Genomic DNA, 17,569 nt, shown 5'->3' with positions numbered 1-17,569 from the left:
TGAGATTTACATAAATTCATAAATTTAGCATAGTCTCATCGTACAACGCCTCTTGCAGTATACTAGGCATGTAGTATTAGTATTTTAGTTTCAAGGGAATTGGTATAAAGTACAGTATCATATTAAGGGAGTGGTTCAAGTTGGTTTGCAAAAACTCCTTTAATGGACAAAACCATGTGCACTGCAGGTGGGGCAGATGTAAGAGAGAGAGAGTTACACTTGGGTCTCTGCATGTGCTACATCTGACCCCTCTGCAGTGCACATGGTTTTGTACATTTGCTTTTGCAAACCAACCTGAATTAGACCCTAAGTACAGTGATATGGCAGCAAGAATGACACTCTTCGCTCATTTTGGACATCCATAATTTGCCTTTTTACTCCAACTGAGTCGCACACAGCATCTAAGTTAAAAACAACAGCTGCATGCGATGCATTGTAACTTTGTATCATTACCAGTCAGACTAAAGCCCCACACATGATTAATAAGTCCCCGCCGATGCTGATATCAGTATTACAAAATGCACAGTAACTAAAATTGGGCATCTCAGTCCTCCTTTGAATGCCAATTACATAAACTCTCAGAGATGTCTGTGTGACCTAACCCTTTGAGTGCCAAGTGAATTTGTCAAAATAGGTATAAAAATTGCCAAGCAAACATATTTATTAATCATAATTATCTGTAATGTTTACCGTATATATGTAATATAGGGTGAGATTTAATAGGGGCCGATTTTTAGGCACTTTCCAAAATCGCACAAAATCACATTTTTAAAAAATCACATTTGTTCTGTGAATTCGCATTTTTAATAAGATGCGAATTTGCGGCAAAAAAGTGTGATTTCTTTTACCGCAAATCGCACCCTATAAAATATACGATTTTCGGAAAAAGACCGAAAACAGCAGTTTTTGCGAAAAAAATTGCAAAAAGAAAAAATCGCACCCTATTAAGTTTCACCAATAATCTTTTTTACACAACATTTTTTATTTGAATTTCTATAACAAATGTGAGCGATGTTACCAACCTGTAAAGCTTGAACTTTCCCACTATTATAAATGAGTCTATGAGGTGATATTGCCTATGTAATGGTGGACAACCAACAAATAAAAGTTTGCATTCAGTTACAATGTGTAATTATCTCAGGCTTCATGGTATGAAACTTTTAAAATGATAATATATAGCAATCTTATAAGATGCCATGTGATATAATGGATAATGAATATTTAGAAAATGCTATGTAGGAGCTGTTGTTAAATATCAATAGCACTATTTTCTAATTATTTCAGTTGTTAAGGATTGAATAGCCTTCAGAAAATGTACTGTAGTTCTCATAGCACTTTCTAATATCACATTTACATTAATTTTCATCTGCATTTCAATATTCTCTACAATCATTGTTAGCGCCGTCTTTCCTTTTATTTTTAATCCCCGCAAGTATGTTCTTTATCAAGGATTATTTCAAAAGAATATGCAGAATTCAGTATTTTCATCTTGACCTTTTAGTGACAGCTAAGTCCATTATCCAGTATAACAAAAGTTTTCATCACAGATTTCCATATTGCGGCTAAAGTTAAGATTGACAAAGTTTTATGAATAGAGCCTGCAGTAGTAGATTTCCCTGCCACAAAATATTCAGCAATATCATTAACTTAAATACACATGTAGCTTTACATTATATATATTTAGAAGTTATATTTTAAGGCATGTAACATGGGGCAGAAATAAAAGTGTTTCTGATTTGTTGAAATTAAGGGTCTGATTCAGACCCGTTTGTTAGGGTCCAAATTCAACCCCGTCCCCGATGTTTCACACTCATACACACTTAGAGCCCAAATTTGATGAGCTGTGTATTCCAGCTTCAGAAGGTTTGATGGTAGCCACCCGGAAGAGTTGTGACAATGCAAGAAGCTTCCCTGTGTTTGTGCTGTTGTCTTCATATACTCATCCTATCATCTGCATATTTAAAAAGTGATTTGTCAGACCACATGACTAATATCCAATCATTTTCTGTCCAACGCCAGTGTTCTTGAGTACACTAGAGGTGTGCCATCTTGGTTGCAGCAGATAGTAATGGTGCCCAGACAGGTCTTTGTCTTCTGTATTCATAGTAACTTTCAGTGAAGACTACACTGCATATTACATTGTACTGTATATGTAATATGCAGTGTAGTCTTCATTGAAAGTCGCAATGAATTGGAACCAAACTCATGTATCCATATTTTGATGCGGTACTGAATGAGTATGCCCTCTCTTTGTTTTGCTGAACATCCAGTAGCTGTTTACAAATACAGAACCTGCATTTACCAGTACCATTAGCTGCTTATGAACACAAATGCAGTTTTTTATCTGCTGATCCATTATGTGTACACTTTAATAACTTCCACCCTGAGAGCACCACAGATCATTCTATGTTCAAACTCAATCAGATCAGAGATTTACAAGGATATAGGGGGTAATTCCTAATTTGCACAGACCTGCGAACAGAAAGCTGCCGCCCCCGCCAGGGTGAAATCCTGCTATGTGCAAGGCTATGAATACCTAGATCAGAAATGGGGAACCTTTGGCCCTCCAGCTGTTGTTGGCATGGTCAAATAGCAAAACTGTAGCAGAGCATGCTGGGATGTGAAGTTCAACAACAGCAAGAGGGTGAACGGTTCCCCAGCCCTGACCTAGATGATTACCTGCAAATCCATTTTCAACTTACTCACCATTGAATTATTTCCCCAGTGTGGGCAGTCTGTGTGTAGCCCAGGACTTACTTGTACATTGCAATAGAAACAGGCTGATTGGGTCTGGAGCTGACATTACAGACCCTCCATGAAAATGCCTGGACATGCCTGTGAATAACTCCTCCTATTGTGTGTGTTTAGTGGTGGAAGCATGTAGCACCTCAGAAATAGGTGAAATCTTTCTGGAACACACAAGGTAGTGCAAGACGAAGGAGGTTTTAAGCAGTCAACACAAGCACTTGGAGTCTAGAGGATTCTTGCAGTTGATAAAAGCCCTAGGAGAATGCAAGCTAATAAACAGGTGGACACTGAAGTATATAGATCCAGGAGGTTAAGGGTTGAATCTGCAATGGTTATTTTTTTATATTTTATAATGTTATTTCTCAGGACACCAACCCATAGCTGTTAACACATCCTGTGAGCTTGGTGAAATGTGGTTAATCAAGCATCACTTCCTTGTTCTCATGTAGTGTCCATGAGATCTGACATCATAGGAAGGCAGCTCTGGAGTTTCACAGTGGGACTTGACAGTCAGCTATAATGGCATTGATCGCTTTACATTTAATCACACTATTTACTAAACAGCATCTAAAGGTATTTAGAGCGGCCTTTCAACCAATGTCAAACCTGCCACTTCCACTGCAATGTGAACACACAACAGGGAAAGGACTGACTGTATATTGGAAACAAGATATGTGCTCTACTTCTCTATCCCTTCCATTCCACCTGCCAAACTTCCTCTCTCATCAACCCATTCCCTTCAACAGCACAAGAGTTAACAGCAGAAGTAGGTCTTGTCATCATTAAGCCAAGGATCTCCTTTGGTTTTCTATTGTGTACATTGACCAAAGACAATACCTACTGTTTAAAGTGTTTCAAACTTGGATTAACGGTGTATGAATGAGATATATTTGTTACTCTAGAGACCACTATCACCATGCACAGGACAGTGATGTGATAGTGGCCTGTCTTGAGAAAGGCCAATCAGTCCATGGCCAAAAAGTTGGTTTTGTTGCTATTCTATAAAAGGTTATGCGTAATACAAATTATTATTGAAAAGTCTGTATTATTTTTATATATATATATATATATATATATATATACACATGGGTGACAAATCCCTGCTGCCGGCATTCAGGAAAGGGAAGAGCTTGAGGGATCACCTGGTTAAGACCGATATAACCAACATGGGTAAAACTCCAGTTAATACGTTCTTGGGCAAAACAAGAAAAGGGTGTTTTAGATGCCCCAACTGCACATCGTGCAGCTTTATGCAAACTGGTTCATATATCTCCCACCCCTATACCGGCAAACGGTTTCCCTTAAAGCACTTCCTCACGTGCACAACAACATTTGTTGTGTATATAATCTTTTGCCCATGCTCTTTGGCCTACATAGGCAAGACGGAGAGACAATTTGTCCCAACACCGCTCAGCCATCCGGGCAGCGATCAACAAGGGCACAAGTGACCAACCCCTTGCCCGTCATTATGCCATGGCCCGACACCCCTTGTCCTCAGTTAAATATATGATTCTTGACCATGTGCCGCCACTTGCTAGAGGTGGCGATAGAGGAAGGAAGCTCTTATATCTGGAGACCCGCTGGATCCACAAGTTGGGCACCCTGGCCCCCCAGGGGTCTCAACGACCAGCTGGGATTACATTGGTTTTTGTGAGATATACATGACTAGTTTATGTTTAAGACAACAATATTTTTCTCACTCCAGTGCCATATAGTGAGACTTAGTTGTTACATAACATCATGAATTATATATAGTATGTCAACTTTTTTTAAGTGACACAGGCTTGACTAGAGCATCAAGTCAATTTATATTCGATATTATTAGCTCCTATGCCATTGAGTTGACCCCCAACTGGTACTATAATAATAGAGCAGTTCCGTATTGTTATTTACAGCAGAGGTATTTAGCATATATAGTACATCTCTACAATTCAAGCACTGTAGGTACCTAGATTATGGCTATTTTACTGTACTTATTACATCAACCTGTATTTTCACTAATTATGCTCATTTTGCATTGTCCATTATGCTATTCTTTAAAACACTATTATATATCTTATGCATATTATTATTCAGTAGCCTGCTGTCTGATAGTTTATTTTGCACATGAATTTGTTGTTTTTGTTGCAGTGTGGCACCATTGATTTGAGTGAAGGCAGCGGCATTGTTCTCCACACGCACATTTAGTTTAAAAGCACTCATTCCGAGTTTTTTTTCTGTTTTGTCAACAAAACTTTATTGTTTTTTTTCTTGTACAGATGCGTTGCCGCGGAAACGGTCCCCCCGACAATGACGTCACTCAGAGAGCGCCCTCGGCGTGCACGAGTGAACGCGGTCCTTGCTCACATCAATGATCCTGCACCATATATAGAGGTAAGATCACCCTGTGTCTGTATGTAAGCTGTTTCGTCAACCACACCTTGAATGGCTATGTGAGTTTCTTTGTACGGTTAAGTCCTGAGTGCCGCTGTGAACCCTGCTATTTACATTTGGGTCAGCACACGCTGCTCCCATACTGAAGGCACCAGGCCCTAAGAGACTTATACGGAAGTGAGTGCCAGCCACACTACGCTATATATATACATATATATATATATATATATATATATATATATATATATATCAGGGCTGCCTGAAAACTGCCTGTGAGCAGTTAAAATGGCTGTTGGGTAATACAGCTGTTACTGTCTACATGATGCTTAAGCATTAAATCACTGCTTCTCTCACTCGGTGTGCCGGCTCCAATTATTCACGTTGTGAGGGGTAAGTGCTTGTCATAATTAATCTTCATGTGCCTGGCACTTGGACTTTTATTTGCTATTGGCTTTCCCACCTGTGACCTATATATATATATATATATATATATGTATATATATAATTTTAAATATAGCACTGTACATTTATATTTTGAACATGTAATATAATTTATCTGATAAATTCGGTAAAGCTATTACACATTATTTATTAATAATAAACACTTATAATGATAATTACATTAACAAAGCATTTACTAACTTGTATATAATACTAGAAATCAGCCTGTCAATATGGCAGAACAACATAACAGTAATGTCAACACTGCCAGATGTCTGCAGCCAAATGGAAAAATACTTAAATTGTTCAGTTGTGTGCCATTTAGTTGCCGCCGGTGCACAAAACACTTGAATTTTCCCCATAGAGGCCAGGAGCAACATTAGTCTTTTATTATATAGAATAAATAAACACACAAGTCTTTCTGCACCTCCAATATTATTGCAGACTTAGGACCTTATTCTGGTTCACATGCAGCGTTGCGCTGAGTGTGATTTAAACCCTGTGAAACAGGCCCTTAATTTGCATGACAGACAGTTCAATCAATTAGCAATGCAGGTTAAAGGGAAGACATGAGTGTGAGCAGAACATGGGAAGACACTAACTGAAGGGTGAGTGCACAAGTCGGTAACTAATTTTATTTAGACACTTACAGTATTTCCCATACTATTTAATACCCTGCAGCTGATTACATTTTAATGTAGACATATGAATAACTTGTTGTGTATTAATTAAGGACAAAAACAAGCATTTATTTTAAGAGCTTACTTCGTGGAAATATTGGTGGGTTGTCATTGACGTCGGTAAGCGTGACTGTCACAGAAGTTGTGCCTGATAATCCACCCATCAGTCCAACCATATCTTTTGCCTGAATTACAAGTAGATATTGATCTTTGGCTTCTCTGTCCATGTTTGGTAGGGCTGTTCTTATAATGCCTGATGGAAAAAAATCAAGAGTAAGACATGCACCTATATTTTATTGTTTAAAATAGTATCCAAATAGAAAACATAGCAGATATTTTCTGAAATAACTACATTATAAACTTTGGGAGTTTTGGGGGCGACAAAGTGAATTTGGGTTTATTTATACAGTAACATCCCGTCCTCATCTGAGATAAAGATTGTGGTAAAAATACTCTATGGCGTGCATGAGCAAGGAGTTTATATCATTTATTTTATATTCTATAACCTAAGAATTGTGCTGGAAGAGAAATAAATACTTTACAGAAGGAGCCTTCTTCAGCCTTCTCCAGCTTCTCTGGATAGCCATGGTGAGCCATGGCGAGTCATGGCTCACCAAGGCGAGCCAAGGCTCAGCAAGGCCTATTGTTCTCAGCTGCAATACAATACATAGAAGTATACAGTAGGGGATTAGGGCATATGATTAAGGCCCTTATTCTGGTTCACTGTCAAAGGTGCATTCCTTCGCAAATGGACAAACCATGTGCACTGCAGGTGGGGCTGATTTAACATGAGCAGAGAGAGTTACATTAGGGTGAGTTATTTTATTTCTGTGCAAGGAAAATACTGACTGCTTTATTATGAGGCTGCAATATAGATCTCACTTTGAAGTAAAACCATACCCATATCTACTGTAAATGCAGCCTCTATACCATCCATTAGTAAATTCAGTTACTAGCCTGCATACCTCATACAAGACAATTGTCAGACTAAAACTGTAATACTAAAAGCCTCTTGACACAAAAAAATGGGAGAATGTGAATTGTGTGAATGCCAAAGGAACTTGTCAAAGTAAGTAGAATTTGCAAACTATTTTTTTAAAGCTCATGTCACTAAATATAGTATATACTACTGTTAGTCTATTACTGTGTACAGATTAATATATATCAAGTTTATTTATATTCTTCAATGACCTAATGTTTAGTATGTCCTTCAACTACAGTAATATATTTTTAGCATAACATCAAAAATGTAAACCAATGTAAATTTGTCAGACAATTCAACCATACATTATGGCACTTATTCAGATCTGATTGCAGTACAAATTTGTTCTCAAAATGGGGAAAACCATGTGCACTGCAGGTGGGGAAGATGTAACATGTATAGAGAGAGTTAGATTTGTGTGAGTTACTTTGTTTCTGTGCAGGCTAAATACTGACTGCATTATTTTTACACTGCAATTTAGATTTCAGTTTCAACCTACCCCACCCAAATGTAACTATATCTGCACATGTTACATCTGTCCCATCTGCAGTGCACATTGTTTTGCACATTTTGAGAACAAATTTGTACTGCGATCAGATCTGAATAAGGGCCAATATACTGCACTTATCTCACACATTTTATTATTGATGTAAAACTTTGAGTTATTTGCTAAATAAAAGCTATGAAACCTTAATTATGTGTCTTTTATAGATGAATATAGTGTATATTGCTAAATTCTGGCTATGTGCAGGAACGCCCCTCACTGCTCAATATGCAGTAATGTTAAATATCATTATGTTTCAAGAAAGATACTAAAATGAACTTCAAGATGTGAAAATTGTGCACCTAGCTAAAACTGTGAGGAACATTTATCAAAGATTAATACCTATTTAAAACCCATTGAATATGATAAATTGTGCTCCAACCAGATTGTCCCTAAATGTATTTAAATAATGACAGTTGGTATTTGCTGCTTTAAAAAATATTATTTAGCCATCCAATTGAACTGTGTTCAATGGTGTAATCTGGATGCATGGAGGGTTTGGACTACTATTAAGTCCGATGAGTTGGGTTTCTCCACGATTTCTTCTCTTCTTTGGATCCCGGGATTATGTCGCCCTAGGGCCGTGAGCTTCCATCCAATTACTTCTCGCTCCTTATCTATTTGGAACTATGCAAACAATACATTTAAGTTAGACCCTTAGCCCTTCCCCAATTTAATCCAGACTTCTATCCAGTCGTAAACAAATTGTCATTTCACCTATGGAGAAATCAAAATATATTAAATCTAATATCTTAAATTACATTTCTAAAGACTTGTCTTTTCCTCAGTATATCCCCAGTAGAAATTGTCATTAATTATTACAAATCAGGCACCTTCACTCCAAAGTGAGACATGATCTCACCAATAGGCCTCCTTCCACTTTTTAAGCATTGTGCCTTCAACGTACCTCTACTAGACTACTAAAGGTTACATTTCCTATATATATGGTTTTACTGTGTGATGTCACCCCTGAGGAAAATTGAAACGGCTGTCGGGTGCAGCTGCTGTATGTATTTACTGCACGTTATGGAATAAACTTTCCTCTTTCTTCAACTACGCTGAGTGCCGGTCTGGATTCTTCTTCACCTTGTGTGTGGGGGGTAAGTGCTGTATACGTTCCCTTTATGGACAAGGCACCGAATTTGTTACATATGGAGTGCCGACCTGATGTCAATTGTATATATATATATATATATATATATATATATATATATATATATATATATATACATACATACATATAGCTTGTAGTATTGATCCGGCACTCAATCTTTAAAGTTCAATGTGCCCGGTGCCCTCAAAGCCATATTTGTTAATAGTCAAGAATGAAGTGGCACTCCAGGACTTATTTAAATAAAGAACTTAATCTTTATTCATGCAACTCTACATTTCGGGTTGTGTACAAACCATCATCAGGAATATATATATATATATATATATATATACAGATAGTCTGAGGTAGTAGTACTCCTCTAACACATGATTAGTGCTCCGGTGCCATCCAGTCCACCGTGAGGTGAATGTAATAACTGAGAGTAGCGGCGGCACTCGGAAGAGAAATGAAGCAAGCATGCAGGGCGGTAATCAATTACCACCCTGCGTGCTTGCTTTATTTCTCTTCCGAGTGCCGCTGCTACTCTCAGTTATATATATACTGTGTGTGTGTGTGTATATATATATATATATATATAAAAAGGAAAAAACCCTTTCCTGCGCTAATAGAATAAGAGCAGCACCTCTGAAGGGTCCTCTGTTAGCAAAGACCCAATCACATAGACATGAGTCTTTTCGTTCCCCCTCACCTCATAGAGAACAACAACGCCAACATTTTTTAGACGAAAAACGCCATATAGACCCCCCCCCATCGGTCCACGAGAGAGGAATTACATACCCGGTTAGATTCCCCGCACGGTCTAAAAAGGAGATACAATGGCGAAATAGAGGAACAAGAGGTGGGAAACAGATCCCCAAAAAAACAAAAACTACCACAATCAATAACTCAGGATCAGGGATCATCAACATTTCTGAGAAAGAGTTATCTACAGCCGAGATTGCGGTACTAAATAAAGGCCTCAAATTTGCCCCAGACTGCCACCGAAATGCCTTCGATTTATTTATTGACTTGAACAAATATATTAGAAATTTGACCGTTCAACGTCATTTCCTCAAGAATCAAACAAATTCTACTCAGGAAGAGAAAGACAAGCCCGTTGTGTCTTTACCCTCACACTTCTATCCTGTGGAATCTAGGGGGAGTCACTTGGACATATTTTATGAAGCTGTGAGAGAAGATTTTGGGAAAATCAAACCTTCTAAATTCTCCCTAAAAAATCTGAACCCCCAAGAAAATAAAGCTATAAAAACCTTGAAGAAAGACACCAATACCATCATTAGAAGTGCTGATAAAGGTGGAGCTGTAGTTTTACAGGATAGAGATAAGTATTTAGCGGAGGCAAATAAAATCTTGGAAGACGACACTACCTACTTGAAACTTGAAAATAATCCTACCATTGACTTCCAGGCAGAACTTAATTGCCATTTACAAACAGGTTTACAAAAAGGTGTGATTTGTAAAGAGAAATATGATTACATGATGGTAAAGCATCCCACCGTACCAATTTTTTATCATATTCCAAAGGTACACAAGAGCCAAGATCATCCACCAGGCCGGCCGATAATCGCTGGAGTCAACTCTTTAACTTCCAACCTTTCACATTATTTAGATATACGCCTGCAACCATTTGTATTACAGAATCGGTCACATTTGAAAGATAGTACCACTGTTCTGCAACTTTTGAAAGGTAAAATATGGTCGTCCAATTATAGCTGGCTTACCATAGATGTCCAGGGCTTATATTCCTCGATACCCCACTCTAAGGGTATTGAGTCAGTAGGCAACATTCTTCGAACGGATCCCAGCATAAGAGACGCAGAGATCACCTTCCTAATTGACAGTATAAAATTTATACTGAGCCACAATTTCTTTGAATTCAATGATGAATTCTTTCTCCAACAACAAGGAACGGCTATGGGGACCAAGTTTGCCCCGGCATATGCCAACCTGCACATGAGGGCATGGGAAGATCTACATGTATTCAATTCAACTTATAAAGATCATATCGTTTTTTACGGAAGATACATTGATGATCTCCTCCTGATCTGGTGTGGCGACGAGTCAAGCATTGTCAATTTTATGTCAGATATTCAGGTGAATGATTTCAACCTTAAATTCACATATAAAACTGATCAAAGTAAAATTGATTTTCTTGACCTAGAACTTGAAGGCATCCCAGAAAAAGAAGTGTTGACGAGAACATACTTCAAAGCTGTAGATGCCAACAGCTTCATTCCAGCAGAAAGCTGTCATCACCCGATATGGAAAAACAGTGTCCCCTACGCACAATTTCTGAGGATTAGACGAAATTGTAGTACAGTAGAGGATTTCTGGCTGCAATCAGAACTACTCTACGGTAGGTTCCTGGAGAGAGGGTACAAAAAGGAATTCATTGATAAGGCAAGATCTAAAGCTGCCATTAGAGAAAGGGACAGTCTACTGGAACATAACATCAAGACAAAAACACCAATGAATACCAGACCGTTTATTACACAGTATAACTGTAATAATAAAACCATCAGTAAAATTCTGGAAAAACATTGGAGTACTCTCTTAAGAGATCCGATATTGGGCCAACATCTCCCTCAAAAACCGAATGTGGTCTACCGCAAGGCTTCCAACTTGAAAAGCATTCTGGCACCTAGCAGGCTAAAAACTACACCTAAAGTTAAAGAGAACACTCAAAAGAATTTTTTGATTAAAAAACCTGGGGTAACATCATGTAATAAATGCATTTGTTGCAAGTTTCTAGATAGGACTCCTCTCCATCACACCCTAGAAGATGGCCGATTGTACTCTATTAAAGATGCGGTTACATGTAATACAGATCATGTGGTTTACATGATCACATGTGGATGCGGTCTGAAGTATATTGGAAAAACAATCAGGCAGACAAAAATACGCATCCAAGAACATATTCGAAACATAAAAAATAAAGTCAGGATTCATAGTCTCCCAAGACATTTCTTGGAGAGGCATAATTCAACTGTAACAAAGGAGAATTTTTCATTTACAATATTGGAAAAAATACCCATCAACCCCAGAGGCGGAGATAGGGGACAACAGCTTATTAAAAGAGAGAGTTATTGGATATATACTCTCAATACTCTTAAACCTAATGGCCTAAATGAAGGCATTGATGTGGTAGCCTTTATTTAATTTAATTTTCTTTTTTTCTCCATTCTTTATTTCTCTTTTTCTTCTTCCTTTTTTGTGCACAAATCAAGTTTATTTATTTTAGATAATGGTGATTGATACTGTAAATGCAAGTCCAATTCATTAAGATATCTTCGGGTACCTTTATAAGTCTAGTATTGAATGAAATATTTTGTATTTTTAATTTTTATTTTTATTTTTATGTTTATTTTTATTTTTATTTTATATTTTTATATTTATTTTTATTTTTATTTATTTCTTTATTTATTTATTTTTTTTTTTTTATTATTTATTTATTATTTTTCATTTCGTTTTTATTTCGTTTTATTTCGTATTTACCATATTTTTTTCGTATATACTTCTTGTCTCAATTTTCATAAGTTATAGATCACCAGTCACTTTAGGATAATATCTTAATATAGGAGCCTTGTCAATTACATGCTTCATTTTCACATAACTAAATATTGTAATATATTTTAGTTATATATTATGTTCACATATTTTGGAGTACACTATACACAAAGTATATTATTAAGGCCGCTATAAGGAGCGCACTTTCATATGCCCCACAGGCTTTTTCATTATATATATAATAGCATTTCACATATGTTTATCATGGCTGCGGGATGGAACGCATAGGTTATACTGTGCGCTCCATCGGGTAACACTTCCGCTTTTTTAACATGTTCACATTATACTGTTACGCACACAGACGTCCATCATGGCCGCCTGGATGGAACGCATGGGGTATGCTGTGCGTTCCACCATCAATACAGGCTGAGCGATCTCTGTCTGCCCATCCCACTATACTCACATCAGCTGTACATTGAATCCTGGACTTCCGTCCAAAATGGCTGCCAGTTGGAACGCACGCGATGCGTTTTGCGTTCCACTGGCTTATATTAGTTATTTAACGGCCGCTCCAGACTCATTTCATTTCTCTATTGCACAAGGGAGCGTTATAATAACACAGCTCATTTAGAACCTAGCACTATTAATTTTAAATATCTTTATTAGACGAACTTTATTATTCAGTACCCGGAAGTGACGTCATATACTCAGAGCTATATATACACTCCAGATTCACAGTGCTTTCATTCACACTGGTGAACTCCTGCTGTATACTACTGCTCCTGACATTTTTAGTAAGTGTTTTTTTCTTTTTCCAATTGAAGTTTACCTGATGAATTGAACTTGCATACCTCTTTTTGGACTGTAACTTTATACTAAGGTTCATAATGTCTTTGTTACCAGATGTTAATTTGAGGATTCTGTTACATCTGGCTGTTACCATTGGTTTGGTTATTCCAAGCCCGAATAATCTTTTCTCTGGTATGTAATAATATGTCAAACAGTCAACCATAAGGTCTTTTGTTAATATGTATAGAACAGAATGTGACTTTCTGTAAATTTGTATGAATTTATATAGATTGCCGAAATTTACTGGATTATGTCTTATTGACATCTGAGTCATAATATTATCTATACTGAACATCCATAGGTATGTGCATCATTAATTTTCACGTGGTGTTTACGGGTGAATTTTATACTATTTCTTTACTTCCTGATTTTATCAATTTCATTAATTTGTGAATTAATTTTTTGATTTATAAATTGATTGTTTGATGTCAAATTTAATGATATAAATTTGTAAATGTCTGATTTCGATCCTATGTGGTCATTTTTCGTTCTCTCCATCTCCTCTTCCTGTTCTTTTTCGAAATTCTCCTCCTTTTTTGTTGTGATATTGCAGATATGAATTTCACTGATGTAATATACCATTGTAAATTACAGTTACTGCTGACCGCAATTTCTGCCCCTGATGAAGTCTGGTTCAGACGAAACGCGTTGGGCCTTCTGTTTATGATTATGGAATCTCTGAGCAATTATTGATGTTCACCTACTGTATATTTTGTGATACCCATTGAAGGGTTATTTTATTGTACATGATTTATATGTACTTTTTATTTGTATTTTGTATTAAATATATTTTTACTAAGTGACATCTATTGGTCTATTAGCGCACTCTGATCTCCCCTTTTTTTCTATATATATATATATATATATATATACAGCACTTACCCCCCACACACAAGGTGAAGAAGAGTCCAGACCGGCACTCAGCGTAGTTGAAGAAAGAGGAAAGTTTATTCCATAACGTGCAGGAAATACATACAGCAGCTGCACCCGACAGCCGTTTCAATTGGACTCAGCCAATTTTCCTCAGGACTCTTCTTCACCTTGTGTGTGGGGGGTAAGTGCTGTATACGTTCCCTTTATGGACCTGGCACCGGAATTTGTGTTATATATGGAGTGCCGACCTGATGCCCATTGTATATATATATATATATATATATATATAGTGGATCCACGAAAAGAGCACTCTGGAGACTTTTCATTCAAATCAAAGACACACTGTATTGCAGTATAACGGTATCGTTATACTGCAATACAGTGTGTCTTTGATTTGAATGAAAAGTCTCCAGAGTGCTCTTTTCGTGGATCCACTAGTTGTACTAAACTGTGGCACCGGAGCAGCTGACTACTTGGAGTGCCGGCATAGGTGGATATATATATATATATATATATATATATATATATATATATATATATATATATATAGACTGGAAAAAACAGGCGTCACTCCAAGGGACTTTTCAAACAATTTTTAGTGATTAAAGATCTTTAATCACTAAAAATCGTTTGAAAAGTCCCTTGGAGTGACGCCTGTTTTTTCCAGTTTTTTCCAGTCTACTTTAACTATTGGGAAGGCACCCAGGGCAATACCTTCCATTCACCGAGAGTGCCGGTTCAAAACACCCTTGTATATATATATATGCCATAAAAATTCTTGCCATTGATGCCTTCTCGGAGCCGGTGGCTGATGTCACATGACATTAAACCCCTTCTGCAAGCAAATAAAGCTAATAAGCATACTGCAGCAGCTTATATATCTTTACTTATCTAAAAATATCTCCCATCTCGACCACTCCGCTCTGCACAAGATCTGCGTCTCTCTTCTGCATGGATCACCAGCTCCCATTCATTATTACAGGACTTTCATTGGGCTGCTCCCACCCTATGGAATGCCCTTCCACGCACAATAAGACTCTCCACTAGCCTCCATACTTTCAAGAGATCCCTGAAAACTCACCTCTTTAGGCAAGCCCATCATATTTAAGTTTCATATGCATAACCCTCTGAGGCACTTATGTATTATATAGCTTCCCTTCTTGACCTACAAGCTATGCTATTACTGGTGCCCGTCCTTGTGTTTCCCTCCTATAATCCCTATAGATTGTAAGATTACAGCAGGACCCTCCTACCTCCAAGTCTGTCTGTTGTTACCCAGTTTGTTTTATCTCTGTTTACAATTGTAAAGGGCAACGGAATCTGCTGTGCTATATAAGAAACTGTAAATAAATAAATAAATAAGCACCCACCCCCCTTGTGTACACATCAACCTGCATGCAAATGTGAGGATTCACGTGGCGGGGGGTGGGCATTCGGTTGTCGGGCAGCGTTTTACTGTTTGCAAGCTGCTAACATATGCTGCCTAGTGACCAGGTCAGAATCATGCCCTATGCTCTATAGGTATTTTAAGTATTTTACTATCCCATTGTTGTCTTCCCCCTGCTTGAATGGATGGTGAATGTTAAGCTACTGGCATTCCTCGGTTTCTTATTTAAAAAAACCTCTTTAATATAAAAAGCATCTTACAAGCTCACTTGTATAAATATTTTTGTGTTTTGCCGTTTCTTTTGTTTTATCTTGATTGCTAATAAGCATTGTTTTCTCCATTTTAAGGAATTTGCTGGAACATTTTTTGACCAGATTCTAATATTTTATTTTAGAGCAATCAGTTTTAACTTAGGTATTCAAACATTTTTTTCTAAATATTTTTAAAAACCATTACTAAACCTATGGGGCAGAATGTAATGATGCCCGAGTTTTAAAGGTGTGAGTTCCTAGCTAAACTGAGATTTTTTTTGAGCAGTGTCATGTACTGTAAGTGTTTGATACATTTAAAAAAATCTGCATTCAGAAAGGAAAATGCACCTGCAGCCAAATATGGCTTCCTTACATCCGGCCAATGATTTCATTGAAGTTTTAGGACTAGATTAAATAAAATTAGATACTTTTCTGCACAAGGAAAGGGGTGGTAGCCTCAAGGTGTGTATACATGGTTCAATTCCTTTTTTGATTCAATTTCTATTAGATATGGACTATTCGCGCTGCTCTGAAGTTTTTTCTACTCCTTTTCGATTTCCACTATTTTATATTCAATTTTCCAATCAATGTGCTTTCGATTTGCTATTAGATTCTTCTATTAGATCAATAATGGCAGGATATGGACATTGGATCGAATGCTGCAGTGAACACATTAGATTTGTACTATCTACTATTAGATTTTCACTATTTAGTCTTGGCTGCCAAGACTATTTTTCTATTCGATTCACACTACACGGAAGCACGCATCGGGATCAAATCTGTATCGAATGTAGAAAAATCATTTGATGTACATTCGATTTTCTATTCGATTTTGCTTCTATAAGCAAAATTGAATAGAAAAATAGTGCATATCTCACCGTGTGTATGGTCTATTTCAGACTTTAATGCTTGGGCTATTCAATTACAACCCTTGAATATTCACCTATTCGCGCTGCTCTGAAGTTTTTTCTACTCCTTTTCAATTTCCACTATTTTATATTCAATTTTCCAATCAATGTGCTTTCGATTTGCTATTAGATTCTTCTATTAGATCAATAATGGCAGGATATGGACATTGGATCGAATGCTGCAGTGAACACATTAGATTTGCACTATCTACTATTAGATTTTCACTATTTAGTCTTGGCTGCCAAGACTATTTTTCTATTCGATTCACACTACACGGAAGCACGCATCGGGATCAAATCTGCATTGAATGTAGAAAAATCATTTGATGTACATTCGATTTTCTATTCGATTTTGCTTCTATTAGCAAAATTGAATAGAAAAATAGTGCATATCTCACCGTGTGTATGGTCTATTTCAGACTTTAATGCTTGGGCTATTCAATTACAACCCTTTATTCTTGCATTCAAATTACCTGGAAATGCACATTATTGTTTTATTTATATAGTGCTCTGGCTTTAAGTGGACTCAAGGCACTTAGCGGATAGTAGATACAAAATACAGTGTACAATAAAAGTCAATGAACACAATGAAGTGGATTAGCTTTGTATGGAAAAAGCGAGGCTACAGACTTAATTTAAAGGGTGAAACATTGAGTCATCAGTTGCAGGAATCATTCTTTCTAACAGTGAAGAATCCAGGTGAGACAGTCATTTTGGGTGCACTATATATGATTCCACTGGGCAGAATAGGCAATTCCAAGAATTTATGACTCACATTTGATAAAAAGATTAAAATAACAGTGAATCATCAAAATACACCCTGTTAAAAAATTCGACAGTTGCCCATCCCATGAAAGCAGCAAGTGAAGCAGCCATTTAGTGCACACTACACGGGTTACAATCGGCAGAATA

At 37.1% G+C, this 17,569-nt stretch overlaps 1 protein-coding gene across 2 annotated transcripts in view; it reads right to left on the bottom strand.

Moving 5' to 3' along the window:
- Window positions 1-17,569, bottom strand: part of CDH7 (cadherin 7) — a 205,546-nt gene that overhangs the window by 43,448 nt on the left and 144,529 nt on the right. For both annotated transcript variants that reach the window (XM_083187709.1, XM_083187710.1), the window contains exon 5: window positions 6,328-6,495. In XM_083187709.1, coding sequence (XP_083043835.1) covers window positions 6,328-6,495 — 168 coding nt within the window. The remainder of the gene's footprint in view (window positions 1-6,327; window positions 6,496-17,569) is intronic.

This window comes from Crinia signifera, chromosome 5, assembly GCF_055691185.1.
Source record: "Crinia signifera chromosome 5, ASM5569118v1, whole genome shotgun sequence".
In the NCBI taxonomy this organism is placed as follows: Eukaryota; Metazoa; Chordata; class Amphibia; order Anura; family Myobatrachidae; genus Crinia; species Crinia signifera.
Note: the sequence above shows the minus strand (reverse complement) of the source record. Positions and strands in the feature narration are given on the sequence as shown.